Below are 22,000 nucleotides of genomic sequence, written 5' to 3'. Positions count from 1 at the left end.
TTCTGTCATCTAATTCATTCGTGCTTCAATCTTTTTTTTCTGCTTGCTTTGGGTTTGTTTTTATTTTTTGTTTCTATAGTTTCTTAATGTGGAATTTCACTTTACTGATTTGAGATCTTCTTCTTTTTTTAATGCAGGCATTTGCAGCTATAAATTTGCCTCTGAGCACTGCTTTCACTGCACCTCATGAGTCTTTATTTATTTATTTATTTATTTTGAGATAGGATCTCACTCTGTCACCCAGGCTGGAGTGCCAGTTGGTGCAGTCATAACTCACTGCAGCCTCTACCTCCCTGGGCTCAAGTGATCCTCCTGCCTCAGCCTCCTGAGTATCTAGGACTACAGGTGCGTGCCACCACACTCAGCTAATTTTTTAAAATTGTTTGTAGAGACAGGGTCTCACTCTGTTGTCCAGGCTGGTCTCAAACTCCTGGGCTCAAGCAATCTTCCTGCCTCAGCCTCCAAAGTGCTGGGATTATGGGCTTGAGCCACTATGCTCACCTCATCCCATAAATCTTGATATGTTGTGTTCTCATTTATGTTCACCTCAAAGTATTTTCTAATTTCTTGTGGTTTCTCATTTGTCTCATTGTTTATTTAGGGGTACTGTTTAATTTCTGTATATTTGTGAGTTTTCCAGTTTTCCTTCTGTTATTTTCTGATTTTACTCCATTGTAGTCAGAGAACATAGTTTGTATAATTTTAATCTTTTAAAACATATTGAGATTTGCTTTGTGGTCTGATGTATGGTCTACCTGGGAGAAAATTTTCCATGTGTTCTTGAGAATAATGTGTATTCTGCTGTTGTTGGGATGGTGTGAGGTATCTGTTAGGTATAGTTGATTTATAGTGTTATTCAAGTCTTCTATTTCTGCTGGTCTTCTGTCTAGTTCTTCAATATGTTGTTGAAAGTGGAAAATAAAGTCCCTGGCTATTATTGTTGAAACTGTCTTATGTCTCCCTCCCTTTAATTCTGACAGGTTTTGCTTCATGTATAATATTTTGGGATCTCTTGTTAGCTACACAAGCAATTTTTAGTTAAATGTTTTTTTCCTGAAATAAATTATCTCTTTCCAACTAATGATAGAAACAATGCCGCATAACCTGAATTTATTAAGTGTAATTGAGTGTTCTGATCATTTTGGGGGCGGCCAAGATTTATTTCTGTTGAACATCGTTTTAAAACATCTAATTTCCCATCTGTAATATATATAACACAATTTATTTTTTCTCTAAAAATTTAGGAGTTTGTATGTGTGTGTCACAGAAAGATATTAGTTTTATTGACTAGTACCATAAAAAGATGTTATATAAGAAAATGCCTCATGTAACATTTGTCTAGTGTAACTGTATAAAGTGCTTGTATGTATACATTTCCATTTAACCGTCACATTCCCAGTGGAGTGCTGGTGCTGGCTTATATAGTAGTACTCATTCAGTGATGTCAGGTAGATAGTTTAAAATTAGTTGTCGTGGGAATATTTACACTGTGGAAATCAACAAATGCTACTAAACTGAGATTTTTGTCTCCTAGAGAGCCAGTGGTTAAACATTTGCCACTGCACCACTGCACTATCCTTATTTTTCAGATTAGGAAATAACAAAAACAAAAACCTGAGATTTAAAGAGTTGAGGCCAGGCACAGTGGCTCACGCCTGTAATCCCAGCACTTTGGGAGGCCAAGACAGGCAGATTACCTGAGATCAGGAGTTCGAGACCAGCCTGGCTAACATGGTGAAACCCCGTCTCTACTAAAAATACAAAAATTAGCCAGGCGTGGTGGCACATGCCTGTAATCCCAGCTACTTGGGAGGCTGAAGCAGGAGAATTGCTTGAGCCTGGGAGGCGGAGGTTGCAGTGAGCTGAGATCGTGCCACTGCACTCCAGCCTGGGCGACAGAGCGAGACTCTGTCTCAAAAAAAAAAAAAAAGAGTTGAAATGTTTTCCCCAAAATTACTCATTACTTAAGTGGTTAAAGTAGGTCATCAAATACAATCCTTCAGACGAAAATACTCTTTCCCCCTCAGTATTTCTCTACCCCAACATGCACCCTCCTTTCCCACCCCAGCAGTTTGGCTTGAAGTGTTTTTGGATAGTTTCTACAAAATCCATTAAGAACATTTGTTTAATGGGATTTGTAACTCTCGTTAACTTTAGCGTATTGGGAAAAAAAATGTTTCCACATACTGACATTTTAATGATTAAGATACTATTTTGCTAAGAAATTGAGTTTTTTCTGAAAGCCTTTTCTTTTGGCTTTTAAAATTATGATATTGAACAGTCATTTATTTCAATAAAAAGTTATCTGACAGGGGCTAAAAACCTTAGGTAAAGAAATCGGGTACACTAGAAAAGTTTGGTGAATGCAGCACCGCTTGATAGGTAGGTTAGCAAGGCCACAGTGTGGATGAGAGAGTGCTCTATTTACACAGGTGTCTATAAGCTTTCATGGAGCTTGAGAATATTGAAGTCTGGTAGCAATGTGCTACAAAATGAATTTCCCTCTAAATGCTTTTCAAGGCATAGCATCCTTCAGTTTCTGGATTCATCCTCCTTGATACCCCTACCTGTTTATGCTGCAAGCTTCCGTTGCCTTTGATTTTTTGCTTCCATTAGGCCAAAAGCCATCGATTTCATTATTACATTTCCTCTCCTATCAAATCTCCAAGATTTTCATATGTAATACTATTGCTTCAAGGTCCCATGGTGAACACAATATTCTAATAAATGAATGAACTGTGCTGAGAATTAAAGCTTATATATTTTTAAGCTCTACTCTCCTTCATGGATCCAATAATCATGCTCACTTTTAAATACAATATTATACTTCTCAATTGTCCCAGTTTTACTTCAAAATATATATTTTTTCTGAATGAATTATTCTTTATTTATTTCTAAAGAATTTCATCCAGTTTTGTTTTTGTTTTTGTTTTTTTGAGACGAGATCTCACCATCTTGCCTAGGCTGGTTTCCAACTCCTGGGCTCAAGTGGTCCTCCCGCCTAACCCTCCCAAATTGCTAAGATTACAGGCGTGAGTCACTCTGCCTGGCACATCCAGTACTTTTTGCCTCACTTCTTTTTTTTTTTTTTTTTGCAGCAAAGTTTCACTTTGTTGCCCAGGCTGGGGTGCAGTGGCACGATCTTGGGTCACTACAATCTCTGCCTCCCGGGTTCTAGTGATTCTCCTGCCTCAGCCTCTCGAGTAGCTGGAATTACAGGTGCCTGCCATCATGCCTGGCTAATTTTGTATTTTTAGTAGAGATGGGGTTTCATCATGTTGGCCAGGCTGGTCTCAAACTCCTGACCTCAAGTGATCTGCTTGCCTCGGCCTCCCAAAGTGCTGGGATTACAGGCATTGAGCACCACGCCTGGTGTCTCACTTCTTTTAACTAGACACACACATTAAAAATAAGCCTCCCCAAAATGTTAGCCACCCAAATAGTTGAGTGGCATGGCAAATTTCATGAGTACATTTAATTATGTATCATTTTTTCTAAGTCATTAATAAAATGTTAAAAAGTCTCAGTACTAACTCTTGTGCAGCTCCTCTCTAAGTGCACTTCTGTAACTGATTTTTTTAAGCCACTTATATATCTATTTATTTATTTAGAGACAGGGTCTAGCTCTGTTGTCCAGGCTGGAATGCAGTGGAACAATCATGGCCCACTGCAGCCTCAGCCTCCCAGGCTCAAAGGATCCTCTAGCCTCAGCCTCCTGAGTAGCTAGCACTACAAGAGTGCACCACCACTCTTGCCTAATTTTCTTTTGTATTTCTTTGTAGAGACAGGATTTTGCCATGATGGCTAGGCTGATCTCGAAGTCCTGGGCTCAAGCACTCCACCCGCCTCAGCCTCCCAAAGTGCTGGGATTATGGGGATACAGGCCTGAACCGTCACACCCAGCCTAAAACCCACTTTTTGGGGGCCACCTGCTAGTCTGTGGTACATATACTTGAGTGATTACACAACAAAGATGTAACATGGAACTAAGTAACAAAGCCAAAACCTAATTGCAGTGGCTCCTGCCTGCAATCCCAGCACTTTGGGAGGCCGAGGCTGGCGGATCACTTGAGTCCAGGAGTTCAAGACCAGCCTGGGCAATATGGTGAAACCCTATCTCTACTAAAAATACAAAAAATAGCCTGGAGTGGTGGCGTACATCTGTAGTCCCAGCTACTTGAGGGGCCAAGGCAGGAAAATCGCTTGAACCCAGTAGGTGGAGGTTGCAGTGAGCCAAGATCTCACCACTGCACTCCAGCCTGGGTGACAGAGTGAGACCCTGCCTCAAAAAAACAAACCAAAAAAAACACCAACAACCAAAAAAACCAAAGACCTAATAAATATAAGCATATCATGTGGAGATGAAGGGCCTAAAGGTGGGCACGTACCTGTCATATTCTAATTCCTCTGATGCTTTAGGAATTGTTCACTAAGGAGACTGAGTATATAATAAAACTTGTATAATAATATCTGATTTTTTTCCCGAGACTGCTTAAAGTTTAAAAGTAAAGTTGTCAGACCTAATCTAGCTCAATTATATTTGAATCTTAGTTACTTCTATAATTCTTATTTGTGGAATAGGAATTATAATATTGCCTTCATAAGGTTATTGTCAAACGTCAATGAAATAACCTATGTAGAAGGTTTAGCACAGTGTGTGGTACACGATAAGCACTAAGTGAATGATTGTTGTTATTATTATCAATGGTAAAGTAGCTACCATTTCTGAGCACCTATACTAGGCTAGACACTACAAATCAGTTATGTTATGGTGTCTGTACCATACTAAAGCTGTTGGTTAGCACCAAACTAAAGCTGAAGCCTCGGTGAAGTATTTTGTTTCTGAAGACTGCCTCTGATTTCAGTTTGGGACCCACTCTGGAACCTGAGGAAGTGGTAAACAGGCTGATGCATGGGATTCTGACTGAGCAGAAGATGATTTTTATTCCATCTTCTATAGCTTTTTTAACAACATTGGAAAGGTAAGTGACAGTTAAGAAACCTTAGAAATGAAAGGTAAAATAACAATTATCTATTGCATTTTTTGCTGACATTTAAATCAGGCAGTTGATAAAGTACAGTTAAATGGAATTGACTTAATAAAAATAACAGGCTCAATAACATTGAGGCAAGATTGATACAGCTCTTGGGTAAATGAACTGAGTAATTTCCACACATTTTTACTTTTTGTAAAGAAAGAAATTTGTATATTTCTGCAAGTCTTGTCTTATAAATGAATGACTCTGAAGAAGGATAGTTTTTAAGCATCTTTACATAATGGAATCATAGAACAATGATATTAAAGGAGACCAGAGTTAAGTTTTAGGTATTTATTTAAAGATACAACAGATAATCATTGAGCTTTTGTTTTGTGCAAAATCATACTGAAGTATATGAATTGCTAAATTTTTTTTTATAATTTTAGAAATCCTTGAGTCTTGCTTCTTCCAATGTGGTTCTTGGACTACACACATTACCTGGAAGTTTGTTAGAAATATAGACTCTCCTGATCTCTTGAGTCAGAATTTGCATTTCAATAAGTTCTAGATGATTTGTACGCATATTAAAATTTGAGAAGCACTTCTTTGGAGCAGTAGCTCTCAACTTTGGTGCACACTGGAATTCACCTGGGAGGTTTAAAAAATGCGCTGCCTGAGACCAACTCCCCCAAATTCTGATTGACTTGGTTTGGAGTGTGGCCTGGGCTTTGAGAGATAAAATAACTTTCTAGGTGATTCAGTTATCCAGCCAAGATTGGAAACCACTAGTTTCACGAATGTCTCATCATAACACACTGCTTCATTCCTCATCTGGGAAAGCTGTGTGGCAATGAGGCTGGCCACATAAGGAGGGGAAAGGGGAGAGGTGCCTTAGGACAGCTGGGAGAAAAAGCCTCTTGCTGCCTGTCCTAGACTGGGCTTCTCCAAGTCAGTGGGATATCAGGATCACTTGGGAAGTCTATTTAAAAATAGATCCCTTGATCTCACTTCTAAAGATTTTAACATGGATGTTTGAGTTGGACCGGAAATCTGTATTTTAATAGGCAACTGCCACAGACAGTGGTCCAGAGATTATATTTTGAGAATTACTGATGCGAAGAGCAAAAAACTCAAGAAATGAAAAGCATGACATATGTTAGGCTTTCTTGCCCCTTCTGCTAAAAACTATGATGAACATGCCTTGGAGGTTTAGATAGTAAAGCTCAGGGATCTCTTTGGTGAGTAGACGAGTTAAAGCCTGTGATGTTTCTGGCATTGTACTTTTCATGTTACGTAAGTATGCACTCAGTGATCGCAGCCCCTTAGAATATAAACCTATAGAAGAAGGAATTTTGCCTAGTTTTCATCACTGTATGCTCTGCATTTTGAAGAGTGACTGACACATTAGAGGCACCAAAATGTTTGTTGATTGAATAAATTAATTCTAGTTTCTAGACCTTTAAACATAAAGACTCAAAGTTTGTGCTCTGGAGTTGAATGAAGCTGTGTTTGTGTGACTTGCTTGCAACATGAACATGGATTAGTTTTTTAACTTATCTGAAGTTCAGTTTCTTTATCTGTAACATGGAGAAAACAATTGGACTTTATAGGGCTGAGACGAATAAAGAAAATAATGCTCTTAAAGTACTCAGGGCTGGGCACGGTGGCTCACACCTGTAATCCCAGCACTTTGAGAGGCTGAGGCAGAAGGATTGCTTGAGGTCAAGAGTTCAAGCCAAGCCTGGGCAACGTAATAAGACCTTGTCTCTACTAGAAATCAAAAACATTAGCCAGGCGTGTTGGAACACACCTGTAGTACCAGCTACTCAGGAGGCTGAAGTGGGAGAATTGCTTGAGCTCAGAAAGTTGAGGCTGCAGCGAGCCATGATCATGCCACTGCACTCCATCTTGAGCAACAGAGCAAGACCGTACCTCAAAAATAAATAAATAAAATAAAAAGTACTCAGTACATTGTAAGTACTCAATAAATGTTATATGCCACTGTTATTATAACTACTACTATTATTATTATCATTGCCCTAATTCTTGTTATGAGGTCACATTGGTGTCATATTTCCAAACCCTCTTTTCATGCCATCTAGGCAGATTTCTGTATATTATTATGTTGATTTACATATTCTGTTTTGTTTTCTCCCAGACCCGCTGGAATGTGACAAGTCCCTAAATATTCTAAGTGTAGTGTCTGGAGAAAAGAGATGAGACCTGCTAGTGTCCGTCACTATTCAAGACATTTTTTGGGGGGTTGCTGTGGGGGACGGAGTCTTGCTGTGTCGCCCAGGCTGGAGCGCAATGGCATGATCTGGGCTCACTGCAACCTCCACCTCCCAGGTTCAAGCAATTCTTCTGCCTTAGCCTCCTGAATAGCTGGGACTACAGGCACCTGCCACCATGCCTGGCTAATTTTTTGTATTTTTAGTAGAGACAGGGTTTCACCGTGTTAGCCAGGATGATCTCGGTCTCCTGACCTCGTGATCCACCCGCCTCTGCCTCCCAAAGTGCTGGGATTACAGGCGTGAGCCACCACGCCAGGCCAAGACATTTTATTTAATATAGTAACACATTGATTCCACAAAAGAACACTGAGGGATAGATGTTAATTTTTCCATTTACATGTGAGGAATTTAAACTGAAAGGTGAAATAATTGGTTCAGCATTATGCTCAAAACCAAAGCGTTGTCTGCATTTTTATTTAGCAGTTCCACTTCGCCAGTCTCTTAGTGGAACATTTTAATAATATTCTGCATTATAAAGTACAAAATTAGTTCCTATTCTCATTTCCTTTTTAATGTCGGGTTTCTTTTTGTAAAGTCTTTAGTATCTCATCTCTTCAGTTCTTATACCTCCTCCCTCAGATCTTTTGTTTCAAAAACTGACTACTTCAGGTTATTCTACTGTAAAAAAGGCTAAGCCTTCTTTTCCATTTGAAAAGGAAATAGATTTAATGGGAAAGAATATATAGTAGTGACTCGGATTTAAGATGCTTAATCTTATTTAACATGAACATGACGATACATGATAACTTAAAAGTATTTCTAAAGAGGGTATTCTACAAATGCACTTAATATTAATTTTCTAATTATTTGCATATATCTTTCTTTTAGGATCCTTCCTGAGCGTTTCCTGGCAGTTTTAAAACGAAAAATCAGTGTTAAGTTTGATGCAGTTATTGGATATAAAATGAAAGCGCAATAAGCACCTAGTTTTCTGAAAACTGATTTACCAGGTTTAGGTTGATGTCATCTGATAGTGCCAGAATTTTAATGTTTGAACTTCTGTTTTTTCTAATTATCCCCATTTCTTCAATATCATTTTTGAGGCTTTGGCAGTCTTCATCTACTACCACTTGTTCTTTAGCCAAAAGCTGATTACATATGATATAAACAGAGAAATACCTTTAGAGGTGACTTTAAGGAAAATGAAGAAAAAGAACCAAAATGACTTTATTAAAATAATTTCCAAGATTATTTATGGCTCACCTGAAGGCTTTGCAAAATTTGTACCATAACCGTTTATTTAACATATATTTTTATTTTTGATTGCACTTAAATTTTGTATAATTTGTGTTTCTTTTTCTGTTCTACATAAAATCAGAAACTTCAAGCTCTCTAAATAAAATGAAGGACTATATCTAGTGGTATTTCACAATGAATATCATGAACTCTCAATGGGTAGGTTTCATCCTACCCATTGCCACTCTGTTTCCTGAGAGATACCTCACATTCCAATGCCAAACATTTCTGCACAGGGAAGCTAGAGGTGGATACACGTGTTGCAAGTATAAAGGCATCACTGGGATTTAAGGAGAATTGAGAGAATGTACCCACAAATGGCAGCAATAATAAATAGATCACACTTAAACTTTTGGTGTTTCCATCTTTTTGTCTTAAACAGAACATGACTTAACCTTCAAATTAAAGGAAAATAAATTGTGCAATCTTTTTTTAAAAACTGGAAATTTCTTGGATGTGAGGCTCATTGAGATGGGACTATAAGATCAGATCTATAAATTTAAAATTTTAGTAGGTTTGTTAGGTTTCTTCTACGAAAGAAAAATATTTTCAAGACTATGTCAAACACGGCTGGTCACAGTGGCTCACGCCTGCAATCCCAGCACTTTGAGAGGTCGAGGTGGGTGGATCACGAGGTCAGGAGTTTGAGACCAGCCTGGCCAACATAGTGAAACCCCATCTCTACTAAAAATACAAAAATTAGCTGGGTGTAGGCCAGGCGCGGTGGCTCATGCCTATAGTCCCAGCACTTTGAGAGGCCGAGGCGGGTGGATGATTTGTATGCATACTAAAATTTGAGAAGCACTTCTTTGGAGCAGTAGCATCCTGGCCAACATGGTGAAACCCCATTTCTACTAAAAATCCACAAACATTAGCTGGGTGTGGTGGCGGGTGCCTGTAGTCCCAGCTACTTGGGAGGCTGAGTCAGGAGAATCACTTGAACCCAGGAGGTTGAGGTTGCAGCGAGCCGAAATGGTGCCACTGTACTCCAGCCCGGAGACAGAGGGAGACTCTGTCTCAAAAAAAAAAAAAAAAAAAAAAAAAATTAGCTGGGTGTGGTGGTGGGCACTTGTAATCTCAGCTACTCAGGAGGTTGGGCCAGGAGAATCATTTGAACCCTGGAGGCGGAGGTTGTAGTGAGCCAAGATTGTGCCACTGCACTCCAGTTTGGGCAATAGAGCAAGACTCCATCTCAAAAATAAATAAAAATAAAAAAGGCTATGTCAAACACATACACATGGAGAACTTTAATCCTTTTATCAGACAGTTCATATTCAGAAAACACATAAGGCAGAATCCTTTAACATCCTGTTAAATGTAGCAAGTGAGCTACGTTTAGGTTCAGAAAATTTTTGGAGAAAGATTTTGATCCAGATTTTAAGCAGAAACTAATATTTATGCAACATATGTCAGTTACTGTCCTAAACACTTAACTTACATCAATTAGCCCATTCAACAAGTTAAGTAATATCATCAGTGTCATCACAAATTATAAGGATCATTTGGTAATATGTTTAAGGAAGGTTATGTTACAGATTCTATAACATATAAGATAATTTCTCAGAAAGCATCATTTCTATGGTAAATTTCTCCCTCTTTCCCATCAATTACCTTCTTCTAATTCAGAGAATCAAAATAGCATTGCTGTTGGACTACAGTTTGCATTTAGTTAGTGTAAATACATATGCGTCAAAAATTCTTGTCTCCCAAACATTATATTTGAATAATATAACTTAGATTCCACTCCATACATCAGCTATACTCTACTAGCACTCTAGGGTTGAATATCCACAGAATTATAGATTAAAACACCTATCCTGGTAACAGAAATGACACTAGAAAGTGGAGAGCCTGTTACACTCAGCTTCTAACTCACTTTGAAATAGATTTAATTGTTTATTCTTTTATTTAAATTATACTTGTTCCAGACTGCTAGCCACCTGCCAGTGAAGTAGACTAGGAGAAAGCCTTTAGCAAACTTTAGTAAGATAATCAAGGCCCAAATATACTGCCAACTTTTCCTAATAAACATATTTTGGCTCCTAGAACACTTGTCATAAATTAACATTTGGATGAACTTTAGCGTTAACCATTATGAGAAATAAGCATTACTTCTTTTGATGTTATGTGGGCAAATCGTAGTGTGCCCCATTTACTGAATGTTAACCATGTGGCAGGCACAGTTTGCCACTTAGTCCTTCAGCAGTCCTGTGCAGAAGGCATTGTTAGAAGGCATTGAACTAGCTGTGAACACAGCAGTAGTAGCAGAAACCCAGAAGAACCTTGGAGTCTATAGCCCTTACTCTGGAGAAAAGATGAATGACTATAGTATCATGGGGATTTTGAATTTTGATAAGAAGAAGAGGAGGAAGGGGAAGGGGAAGAGGAGGAGGAGGGGAAGAGAAGAAGAGGAAGAAGAAAGGAGGAGGAGGAATAGGGAGAAGGAGAAGAAGAAGAAAAGAAGGGAAGAAGAAGAGGAAGAAAAGAAGAAGAAGAAAGAAGCTTTCCAACATTAGTCTCAAAGTCTGAAAGCTTGTCAATGTTATTGGAATGAAGTTTATCCTAACTCTGATTTCACTTCTCAGCAGTTTGGTGGGAAGATTCATCTCGGTCATCAATAGAGCTAATTCTGAGAGACATACTAAAATAAAAGAGCTTTAGGTTGTCTTCAGGTAAATGAGGAATGATTTCTCATTGCCAACTAGTATGATATTCTGTGGTCCTGAACCAGGGGATTCATTGATAGCTGGAACTACAGGTGTACAACACCATACCTGGCTAATTTTTTTTTTTTTATGGTTGAGATGAGGTCTCACCATCTTGCCCAGGCTGGTCTTTTATTTATTTATTTTTATTTTTATTTATTTATTTTTTGAGATGGAGTCTCACTCTGTCACCAGGCTGGAGTGCAGTGGCGCAATCTCAGCTCACTGCAACCTCCACCTCCCAGGTTGAAGGGATTCTCCTCCCTCAGCCTCCTGAGTAGCTGGGACTACAGGTGTGTGCCACCACACCCAGCTAATTTTGTATTTTTAGTAGAGACAGGGTTTCACCATGTTGGCCAGGATGGTCCTATCCCTTGACCTTGTGATCCGCCTGCCTCCACCTCCCAAAGTGCTGGGATTACAGGCATGAGCCACTGTGCCCGGCCCAGGCTGGTATTGAACTCCTAGGTTCAGGTGATCCTCTTGCCTCATCCTCCCAAAGTGCTGAGATTACAGTTGTGAGCCACCATGCCCAGCCTAATCTTTTTCATTTTTGTCTGACTGAGTAACTATCCCCAAGATACATAATCATCCAATTCTCAAAGGTTGAAATGAAAGAAAAAACTTTCCAGGCAGCTAGAGAGAAGGGGCAGGTCACATACAAAGGGAACCTCATCAGGCTAACAATGGACTTTTCAGCAGAAAACTTACAAGCCAGAAGATATTGGGGGCCTATATTCAGCATTCTTAAAGAAATTCCAACGAATAATTTTATACCTAGCCAAACTAAGCTTCATAAGTGAAGGAGAATTAAGATCTTTTTCAGACAAGCAAATGCTAAGGGAATTTATTACCACCAGGCCTGCCTTATAAGAGGTCCTAAAGGGAGTGCTAAATATGGAAAAGATAGATCATTACCATCCACTACAAAATCACACTTAGGTACATAGACCATTGACACTACAAAGCAACTGCACAAGCAAGTCTGCAAAATAACCAGTTAACAACAAAATGACAGGATCAAATCCACACATATCAATATTAAACTTGAATGTAAATGGGCTAAATGCCCTAATTGAAAGGCCTGGAGTGGGAAGTTGGATAAAGAAGCAAGACTCAATGACACAGTGTCTTCAAGAGACCTTTCCCACATGCAGTGACACCCATAGGCTCAAAGTAAAGGGATGGAGAAAAATCTACCAAGCAAATGGAAAACAAACAAAAAAAAATCATGGGTTGCTCTTCTAATTTCAGACAAAACACTTTAAACAAACAAAGACCAAAAAAGACAAAGAAGGGCATTATGTAATGGGAATAAGAAGACCTAACTATCCTAAATATCCTCCCAACACAGGAGCAACATGCAGATTCATTAAACAAGTTTATGGAGACCTATGAAAAGACTTAGGTAACCACAAAATAACAGTGGGAGACGTCAACACCCAACTGACAATATTAGACACATCATTGAGGCAGAAAACTAACAGATTTTTCAGGAGCTGAACTCAACACTGACCATATGGGCCTAAGAGATACCTACAGAACTCTCCACCCACGAACAATAGAATATACATTCTTATTTGCACATGGCACATACTCTAAACCACATAATTGGACATAAAACAATCCTCAGCAAATTAAAAAAAAAAACGAAATCATACCAAGCATATTATTGAACCACAGCACAATTAGTATAGAAATCAATACTAAGAAAATTGTTCAAAACCATACCATTACATGAAAATTGAACAAACTGCTCCTGAATGACTATTTGGTAAACAATCAAATTAAAGCAGAAATCAAGAAATACGTTGAAACTAATGAGAACAGAGATACAAAATACCAGAATCTCTGGGACACAGCTAAAGCAATGTCAAGAGGGAAGCTTATGGTGCAAAATGCCCAATCAAAAAGTTAGAAAGACCTCAAATTAACCACCTAACATCACATGTAGAGGAACTAGAGAAATGAGGGCAAACCAACCCGAAAGCCAGCAGAATACAAGAAATAACCAAAATCAGAGCTGAAAGGAAGGAAATGGAGATGCAAAAAAAAAAAATACAAAAGATCAGCGAATCCAAGAATTGGTTCTTTGAAAGAATAAATGAGATAGATAGACCACATAGCTAGACTAATGAAAAAAGAGAAGATCCAAATAAACACAATCAGCGATGACAAAGGGTAACCACTAACCATACAGAAAAACAAAAAACCCTCAGAGACTACTATGAATACTCCTAGGTACAGAAGTTGTAAAACCTACAAGAAATGGATAAATTCCTGGAAATACAACCTCCCAAGATTGAACCAGGAAGAAATTGAATCCCTGACCAGATCAATAAGGAGTTCCAAAATTGAATCAGTAATAAAAGCCTAACAACAAGAATAAGCCCAGGACCAGACAGAATCACAGCCAAATTCTGCCAGATATATTAAGAGCTGGTACCATTCCTACTGAAACTATTCCAAAAAATTGAGGAGGGGGGACTCCTCCCTAACTCATTCAATGAGGCCAGCATCACCCTGATACCAAAACCTGGCAGAGACACCACAAAAATGAAAACTTCAGGCCAGTACCCTTAATGAACATAGATGTAAAAATCCTCAACAAAATACTAGCAAACTGAACTCAGTAGCACATCAAAAACCTAATCCACCACAATCAAGTAGGCTTTATACCTGGGATATAAGGTTGGTTCAATATATGCAAATCAATAAATATGATTCATCACAGAAACAGAACTAAAAACAAAAACCACATGATCATCTCAATAAATGCAGAAAAGGCTTTCAATAAAATTCAACATCTCTTAAGATTAAAAACTCTCAACACACTAGGCGTTGAAGGAACATACTTCAAAATAATAGAGCCATCTATGAAAAACCCACAGCCAATGTAATACTGAATGGGCAAAAGCTGGAAGCATTCCCCTTGAAAACTGGCACAAAACAAGGTTGCCCTCTCTCACAACTATTCAACACAGTACTGGAAATCCTAGCCAGAGCAACCAGGCAAGAGAAAGAAAGAAAAGGCATCCATATAGGAAAAGAGGAAGTCAAACTCTGCCTGTTTGTAAGTGAGATACAATTCTATATCTAGGAAAATCCCATAATCTCTGCCCAAAAGCTTCTTGATCTGTGATATGGTTAGGCTTTGTGTCCCCACCCAAATCTCATGTTGAATTGTAATACCCACGTGTCAAGGGAGAGACCAGGTGGAGGTAATTGAATAACGGGGGCAGTTTCTCCCATGCTGTTATGATAGTGGGTTCTCATGAGATCTGATGGTTTTATAAGGGGTACTTGCCCCTTCACTGGGCACTTCTCCTTCCTGCTGCCTTGTGAAGAAGGTGCCTTGCTTCCCCTTTGCCTTCTACCATGATTGTAAGTTTCCCCAGGCCTCCCCAGCCATGATGAACTGTGAGTCAACTAAACCTTTTTTCTTTATAAGTTGCCCAGTCTTGGGTGGTTCTTTATAGCAGTATGAAAATGGACTAATACATCTAATAAACAACTTTAGCAATGCTTCAGGATACACAATCAATGTACAAAAGTCAGTAGCATTCATATACATAAACAACATCCAAGCTGAGAGCCAAGTCAAGAAGCAATCCCATTCACAATAGCTGTGAAAAGAATAAAATACCTAAGAATAAAACTAACTAGGAAAGTGAAAGATCTCTACAATGATAATTACAAACACTGCTCAAAGAAATCAGAAATGACACAAACAAATGGAAAAATATTCCATGTTCATGAGTGGGAAGAAATCAATATTGTTAAAATGGCCATACTGCCCAAAGCAATTTATAGACTTAATGCTATTCCTATCGAACTACCAATGACATTCTTCACAAAATTAGAAAAAAAAACTATTTAAAAATTCATATGGAGGACAGGCGCGGTGGCTCACACCTGTAATCCCAGCACTTTGGGAGGCTGAGGCAGGCAAATCACAAGGTCAGGAGTTCGAGACGAGCCTGGTCAACATGGTGAAACCCCATCTCTACTAAATATACAAAAATTATCCAGGCATGGTGGCGAGCACCTGTAATCCCAGCTACTCGAGAAACTGAGGCAGGAGAATCGCTTGATCCCAGGAGGCGGAGTGCAGTGATCCAAGATCAAGCCACTGCACTTAGCCTGAGCAACAGAGGGAGACTCCATCTCAAAAAAACAAAAAAAACAAAACCATGGATGGAGCTGGAGGCCATTAGCCTAAGCAAACTAACACAGGAACAGAAAACCAAATACCACATGTTCTCACTTATACGTAGGAGCTAAACATCAAGTACGTATAGACATAAAGAAGGGAAAAACAGACACAGGGGCCTACTTGAGGGCGGAGGGTGGTAGGAGGGTGAGGATCGAAAAACTACCTATTGGGTATTATGCTTATTACCTGGGTGGCAAAATAATCTGTGCACCAAATCCCCAAGACATGCAATTTACCTATATAACAAACCTGCACATGTACTCCTGAACCTAAAAATAAAAGTTAAAAAAAGATATATGAGATTGTGTCATGCTTCAGGCTCAAAATCCTCCATTAATTTCTCATCTAAAACTTAAAGCTAAAGTACTTACCGTGACTTTACAAGGCGATATGTAATCCAGCCTTTTGTCCCTACAATTACACCACTACCTTACTACCTGTATAAATCAGGGTTCTCCAGAGAAACAGTAGGAGATTGTGTATGCATACATTTATATATACACACAGCACACACACACACACACACACACACACGGAGAGAGAGAGATGTATTTCAAGAAATTGAGGAACTGGCTTAAGTGATTGTGGGAGGCTAGCAGGTCTGAGATCTGTAGGGTAGCCTAGAAAGCTGTAAACTCTTAGGTGGGAACTGATGGTGCAATGTTGAAGCAGAACCTCTTTTGACTCAGGGAAACCTCAGTTTTGCTTTCACAACCTTCCAACTAATTGGTTAAGGCCCATCCACATGATAAAGAATAATTTCCTTTACTTAACTACTACTGAATATAGATGTTAACCGCATGTACAATACCTTCACAACAACACCTAGATTAGTGTTTGATTGGATAACTGGGGACTATAGCCTAGTCATGTTGACCCATAAAACTAACTGTCGCACTATCCTCACCCTCATTCAATTCTCTCCAGCTACATAGGTCCCCTTGATGCTCCCTCAACCCACCAGGCATGTTTCTACTTCAAAGCCTTAGTATATTACTGTTCACTCTCTCTAGATGCTCTTCCTCCAGATATCTACATAGCTAGCCCCTTCTTTCTTTTAAGTCTGTTTGCTTAGGTCTTTCTTTTGAGGTCTTCCTACTCTATACGTAAAACTGCAACCCTACCCCACACAGCCATACCCTACAAGATTCCATTTCTCCCTCTATTCTCTATTTTTTTCCTTGGCATTTATCACTGTAGAGCATTCTATACATTTTGTTTATTTATCTTCTTTATTGTCTACATTGCCCCTAGAGTGTTAGTTTCCCAAGGGAACAGATTTGTTTTCATCTATTTTGTTCACTGGTATTACCCCAATACCTGGAATAGTCTCTGAAACAAACCAAGTGTTTTCTATATATTTAATAAATAAAGGCCTATATATCATATTATTCTGTTTCCTTAATGTCTCATTTGCCACCACCCTCATTCAGGCCACTGTGACTTCTGGGCTACAGGATGATGATGATGATGATGATGATGATTTTGAGACAGGGTCTCACTCCTGGGCCCAGGCCTAGAGTGCAGTGGCGCAATCTCAGCTGACTGCCACCTCCACTTTCTAGGCTCAAGCTATCCTCCCACCTCAGCCTCCTAAGTAGCTGGGACTATAGGCACGTGCCACCATGCCCAACCACTTTTTGTATTTTTTGTAAAGATGGGGGTCTCCCTATGTTTCCCAGGCTGGTCTCGAGCTCCTGAGCTCAAGAGATCCACCCACCTTGGCCTTTCAAATTGCTGAGATTACAGGCGTGAGCCACTGTGCCCAGCCTGGTCTAGACTAATGAAAAGCTTCCTAACTGGTCTCCCTCCATCTATTCTTGTCCTCCCTTCAATGCATTCTCCAAACTGCAGCATTTCTGGGGTGTGCATCTGATGGTATGGGTTCCCTGTTCAACACCTTTCACTAGCCCTTACTGATCCTATGCTCTGAGTGATTGAGCCTCTGCTAAGTTATCTAACTTCTCTCTACCCCACACCCTGTTTCCAAGACAGAACTTCTTTTTTATTTTTGTTGTTTTTTGTTTTTGTTTTTTTGAGACAGGGTCTCACTCTGTCAGGCTGGAGTGCAGTGACACAGTCTCAGCTCACTGCAACCTCCGACTCCCAGATTCAAGTGATTCTTGTGCTTCAGCCTCCTGAGTAGCTGGGACTACAGGCACATACCACCAGGCCTGGCTAATTTTTGTATTTTAGTAGAGACGGGGGTTCCACCGCGTTGCCCAGGCTGGTCTCGAACTCCTGGCCTCAAGTGATCCACCTGCCTCAGTCTCCCAAAGTGCTGGGATTACAGGCCTGAGCCACCGTGCCCAGCCAGAACTTCTTATTCCTTGACCTCACCATGATTCCTCACCTCCTAGTGTTGGCATACCTGGTTTTCTGTATATGGAACACTCTTATCTCCTTCATCACTGGCTTACTCCTGTCATCCTCAGGGCCCCATTTATAGCTCAACTCCCACTTCCATTCTCAGGGCTGGGTAATTTGCCCTTCCTGTGAACTCCTGTTGCTCCTTATATGCAGCTGTCATAGCACTTTGCACCAGGTAGAGAGTAAAACAGGTAAAAGGACAAGAGATTTCTGTTCTCTTAAGGAAAGGGGAAACCAGAAAACAGAGGTAATCACTGTAGACTAATTTGACAGTAAAATATGGAAGACAGGATGATTTTGTTGAATATTTTTATAATGGGAGAGATCTGAAAATATTTGAAAGCAAAAGAGACAACTTTTAGGCAGGAAGAGTTTGGAATAAACAGAGGAAGAAGAATTAGGAGAAAATAAAAGAAAGATTGAGAACCAGACTATAGAGATCGGGACGCTCTCTTTGGTACTACAAGGAGGATTGGTATGGAGTGATGAAGCAAGAGGTTTTGTAATCCAAAACATGCCAAGGCTCTGCATGAAATATGAGTTTGGGGTTTGTGTATTTGGATAGGGGTTTTGGAACCTCAAGGAGAGGTTTATATGTCTTTTAAGAATACCTAATACTGTGTTATCAGTTTGGCAGTATACATGAATAGAACCCTTGGCAATGAACTAATGAAACCCACCAGGAAGGAAAAGAAAAGAGTATGTATTTGAAGAGATTATATTCCCAAACCTCTACGTGTCAGATTACTACACTTAGCCTAAACAAACAGTAGATTAATGGTCATAATTTCCATAACTTCCTCATTTTATGATCTTCAGAGAAATGATGGCTTAGTGTTGACCCTTTGTACAAAGATAATTATTCTTACCTGAATAAAGATAATTACATTTCTAAAACCGGTAGGCAGATGGCTCTCAAAAGGGACATTAATGAAAGAAAAAAAAAGCAGACCAAAATTTAGAAAATGTCTTATTTTAATAAGATTCTAAATGCTATGGATGATTTTAGCTTAGTTGAGAAAATTTTACTGAAAGCATCTCATCCTAAAATGTGAGTGAAAGACAAATTAATGATAAATTTAAGGTACCTTCATTCATATCAGTAGGAAACTGACCTAAAATGTGATCAAAGCAAATTAAACATTTTTACTTGTTATGAAAATTTGTTGAAATGAAGCCAGTGATGTCATAAAGACATACAAACAAAAAGTCTCTAAAACTTAAGGAAAAAAATCAAGGGGGGCCAGGTGCAGTGGCTCACGCCTGTAATCCCACCACTTTGGGAGGCCGAGGTGGGTGAATCACTTGAGGTCAGGAGTTCGAGACCAGCCTGGCCAACATGGTGAAACCCCATCTCTATTAAAAATACAAAAATTAGCCAGGCGTGGTGGCGGGTGCCTGTAATCCCAGCTACTCAGGAGGCTGAGGCACAAGAATCACTTGAACCTGGGAGGCGGAGGTTGCAGCGAGCTGAGATTGTACCACTGCACTCCAGCCTGGGCGATACAGCGAGACTCAGTCTCAAAAACAAACAAAACAAAACAACAACAACAACAACAAAATCAAGGGACAAAGTGTATGTTTCTAGCATTGTTGGGGCAAATATGAACCCTGTAATTGAGGAACATGAACATTCCGTCCCATAGAAAACAAGCAAAAAGAAAAAAAAAGAGAGAGAGCTCACTAGGTTGTCTCATATGAAATAAAATTTCTCAGCAACCAAACTATTTGAGAACAATGTTAAGAAGTGTTGTTCACTGTCTCAAAGATTCTTAATTCTTGCATAATACAAATATCCAGTGGGTAAAATAATCTAGATTCCACTGTAAATTTTAAAACTGCCTTTCAAAACTGCATCAGTACTGTATTGATTTAGATAGCATTGGTCTGGCCCCCTCTGAGCAAGCTGGATATTCAAATATAGACATTCAATCTGAAAACAGATTCCTGCACTGCAGCCCAGCATGAGGTCTGATCTAAAGCACCTATGTCAATATTTAACAGCTCCATATACATGTCACAGCAAACCTGCATGCAGAAAGATATAACCAAGTACTATTTTCTGGCCATAAATTTATCCAAGGTTCAAACTGAAAGAACCAATTACACTGTCTCCAATATAATATAAGTATAGGCCAGGTCTCAACCTTAGTTGAGGCTACTCACATTTGGGCTAAATAATTCTTGGTTTCAATGCACAAGGCTTTCCTATGAATTGTAAAGTATTCAGCAGCTTCCCTGGCCTCTACCTATTAGATAGATGACAGTGGCATGCCTGAATTGTGGCAACAAAGAATGTCTCCAGACATGCCAAAATGTACCCTGTGGAACAAAAGTAATCCTAGTTGAGAACCACTGATCTAAGTAAAAGTTGAGGCTACAGCATCAGGCTTCCTGGGTTTAAATCCTCACTCCACCTCTTGCCAGCTGTTACTTTATGCTTACAAATAAGTTACCTAACTTGCCTGTACATCAGTTTCCACATCTGTACAATGCAGATTTTAATAGCACCTACTTCAAATGTATGTTGTGAAGATTAAACAAGTTGATATGTAAAGCCCTTAAATCAGTCCATGATATATAGTGGTTAACACATTCGAATTCTTACTATAATTAGTATTTGATTTATATAACCATTCACTACTTGCAAAACTATTTCATAAACATATTCTCTTATTTGATCCTTATAGCCACTTTGTGTGTTGGTATATGAGGGAAGGTTGAGGTTGTTATGTGCTCTGAAGATCTATGTTGGGTAATGTGTGCTTTTTAAAAAAATATCTATTTTCTAGTTAAGGAAACTGTAGCATACAGAAAATAAATAGGATTGCTAGAAATCACACACACATAACATACAATTTACCATTTTAACTATTTTGTAATGTACAGATCAGTAGCATTAAGCACATTCACATTGTTGTATAACCATCACCACCATTCACCTGCTGAGCTTTCATCATCCTAACTGAAACTCCATACTCATTAAACAATAACTCCCCATTCCTTTTCTCCTCATCCCCTAGTAACCACCTTACTGCTTTCTGTCTCTCTCTGTGTATTTGACTACTCTAGGTACCTCATATAAATGGAGTCATACAATATTTATACTTTTGCATCTGGCTTATTTCACTTAGCATAATGTCGTTAAGGTTCGTCTATCTAGTAGTATGTGTCAGAATTTCCTTCCTTTCTAAGGCTGAGTAATATTCCATTGTATGTATATATCATATTTTGTTTATCTGTTGATGAACACTGGGGTTGTTCCCACTTCTTGGCTATTGGAAGTTGCTATAGGCTGCATGTGTTCCTTCAAAATTCATATTATGAAATCCTGTCCCCCAGTGTGATGGTTTTAGGAAGTGAGACCTTTGGGAGGTGATTAGGTCATGAGAGCTCTGCCATGGGAATAATTGCCCTTATACAAGAGAACACGGAGGGTTTCCTTCCTCCTTCTGCCACTTGAGGTGACAGTGAAATGACAGCCATCTATAAACCAGGAAGCCAGCTCTTACCAGACAAAGAATATGCCAGCGCCTTGATCTTGGACTTCTTGTGAGAAATAAGTTTTTGGAATTTATAAACCACCTGGTCAATGGTAATTTGTTACAGCAGCAGACAAAGACAGAAGCCACCCCACTTTAAAGTTGAGATTCCCAACTCCTGGTCTAATGCTCTTTCCAGTATTATCACAAAGGGAACTAATGGTTCTATATCCTAAAATCTCCCCCAAACTCAAGAGATTTTCAGGGAAATGGTCATCATGTGTAAAATAATTAGCCAGTTGAAATATTGATGCTGAGCTTTTGTGAATAAATGAATCAAATAGCTAAGCTGGGTTCATTCAGACTTTATCTAAGTTTCTTTAAGCTTATCTCTACATTCTCCTTTTTCCTATTTAAAAAAGGTAACAATTTCCAGAAAGATACCAACAGATCATTAGCTGATGCAGTATCTCCAGAATTATTTTTCTTTTTTTTAGACCAGGCCTTGTTCTGTTGCTTAGGCTGGAGTGCAGTGGCACAATCACAGCTCACTGCACCACGAACTCCTGGACTCAAGCAATCCTCCTGCCTCAGCCTTCTGGGTAGCTGGGACTACAGACACATGCCACCACATCCAGCTAAATTTTTTCTATAGGTTTTTTTTTTTTTTTTTTTTCAGACAGGGTCTTACTATGTTGCCCAGACTGGTCTCGAACTC

At 39.2% G+C, this 22,000-nt stretch overlaps 1 protein-coding gene across 1 annotated transcript in view; it reads left to right on the top strand.

Moving 5' to 3' along the window:
- The window catches only part of HSD17B11 (hydroxysteroid 17-beta dehydrogenase 11), a 49,269-nt gene extending 40,411 nt beyond the window's left edge, over positions 1–8,858 (top strand). Inside the window, exons 6-7 of the mRNA XM_054683830.2 lie at positions 4,866–4,982; positions 8,102–8,858. Of these exons, the coding sequence (XP_054539805.1) occupies positions 4,866–4,982; positions 8,102–8,192 (208 nt within the window). The 3' untranslated portion in view covers positions 8,193–8,858. The remainder of the gene's footprint in view (positions 1–4,865; positions 4,983–8,101) is intronic.
- Positions 8,859–22,000: the final 13,142 nt, after the last annotated feature.

Source organism: Pan troglodytes, chromosome 3 (assembly GCF_028858775.2).
Source record: "Pan troglodytes isolate AG18354 chromosome 3, NHGRI_mPanTro3-v2.0_pri, whole genome shotgun sequence".
Lineage (NCBI taxonomy): Eukaryota > Metazoa > Chordata > Mammalia > Primates > Hominidae > Pan > Pan troglodytes.
The sequence above is the reverse complement of the archived record's forward strand: the minus strand, read 5'-3'. Positions and strand labels throughout refer to the sequence as shown.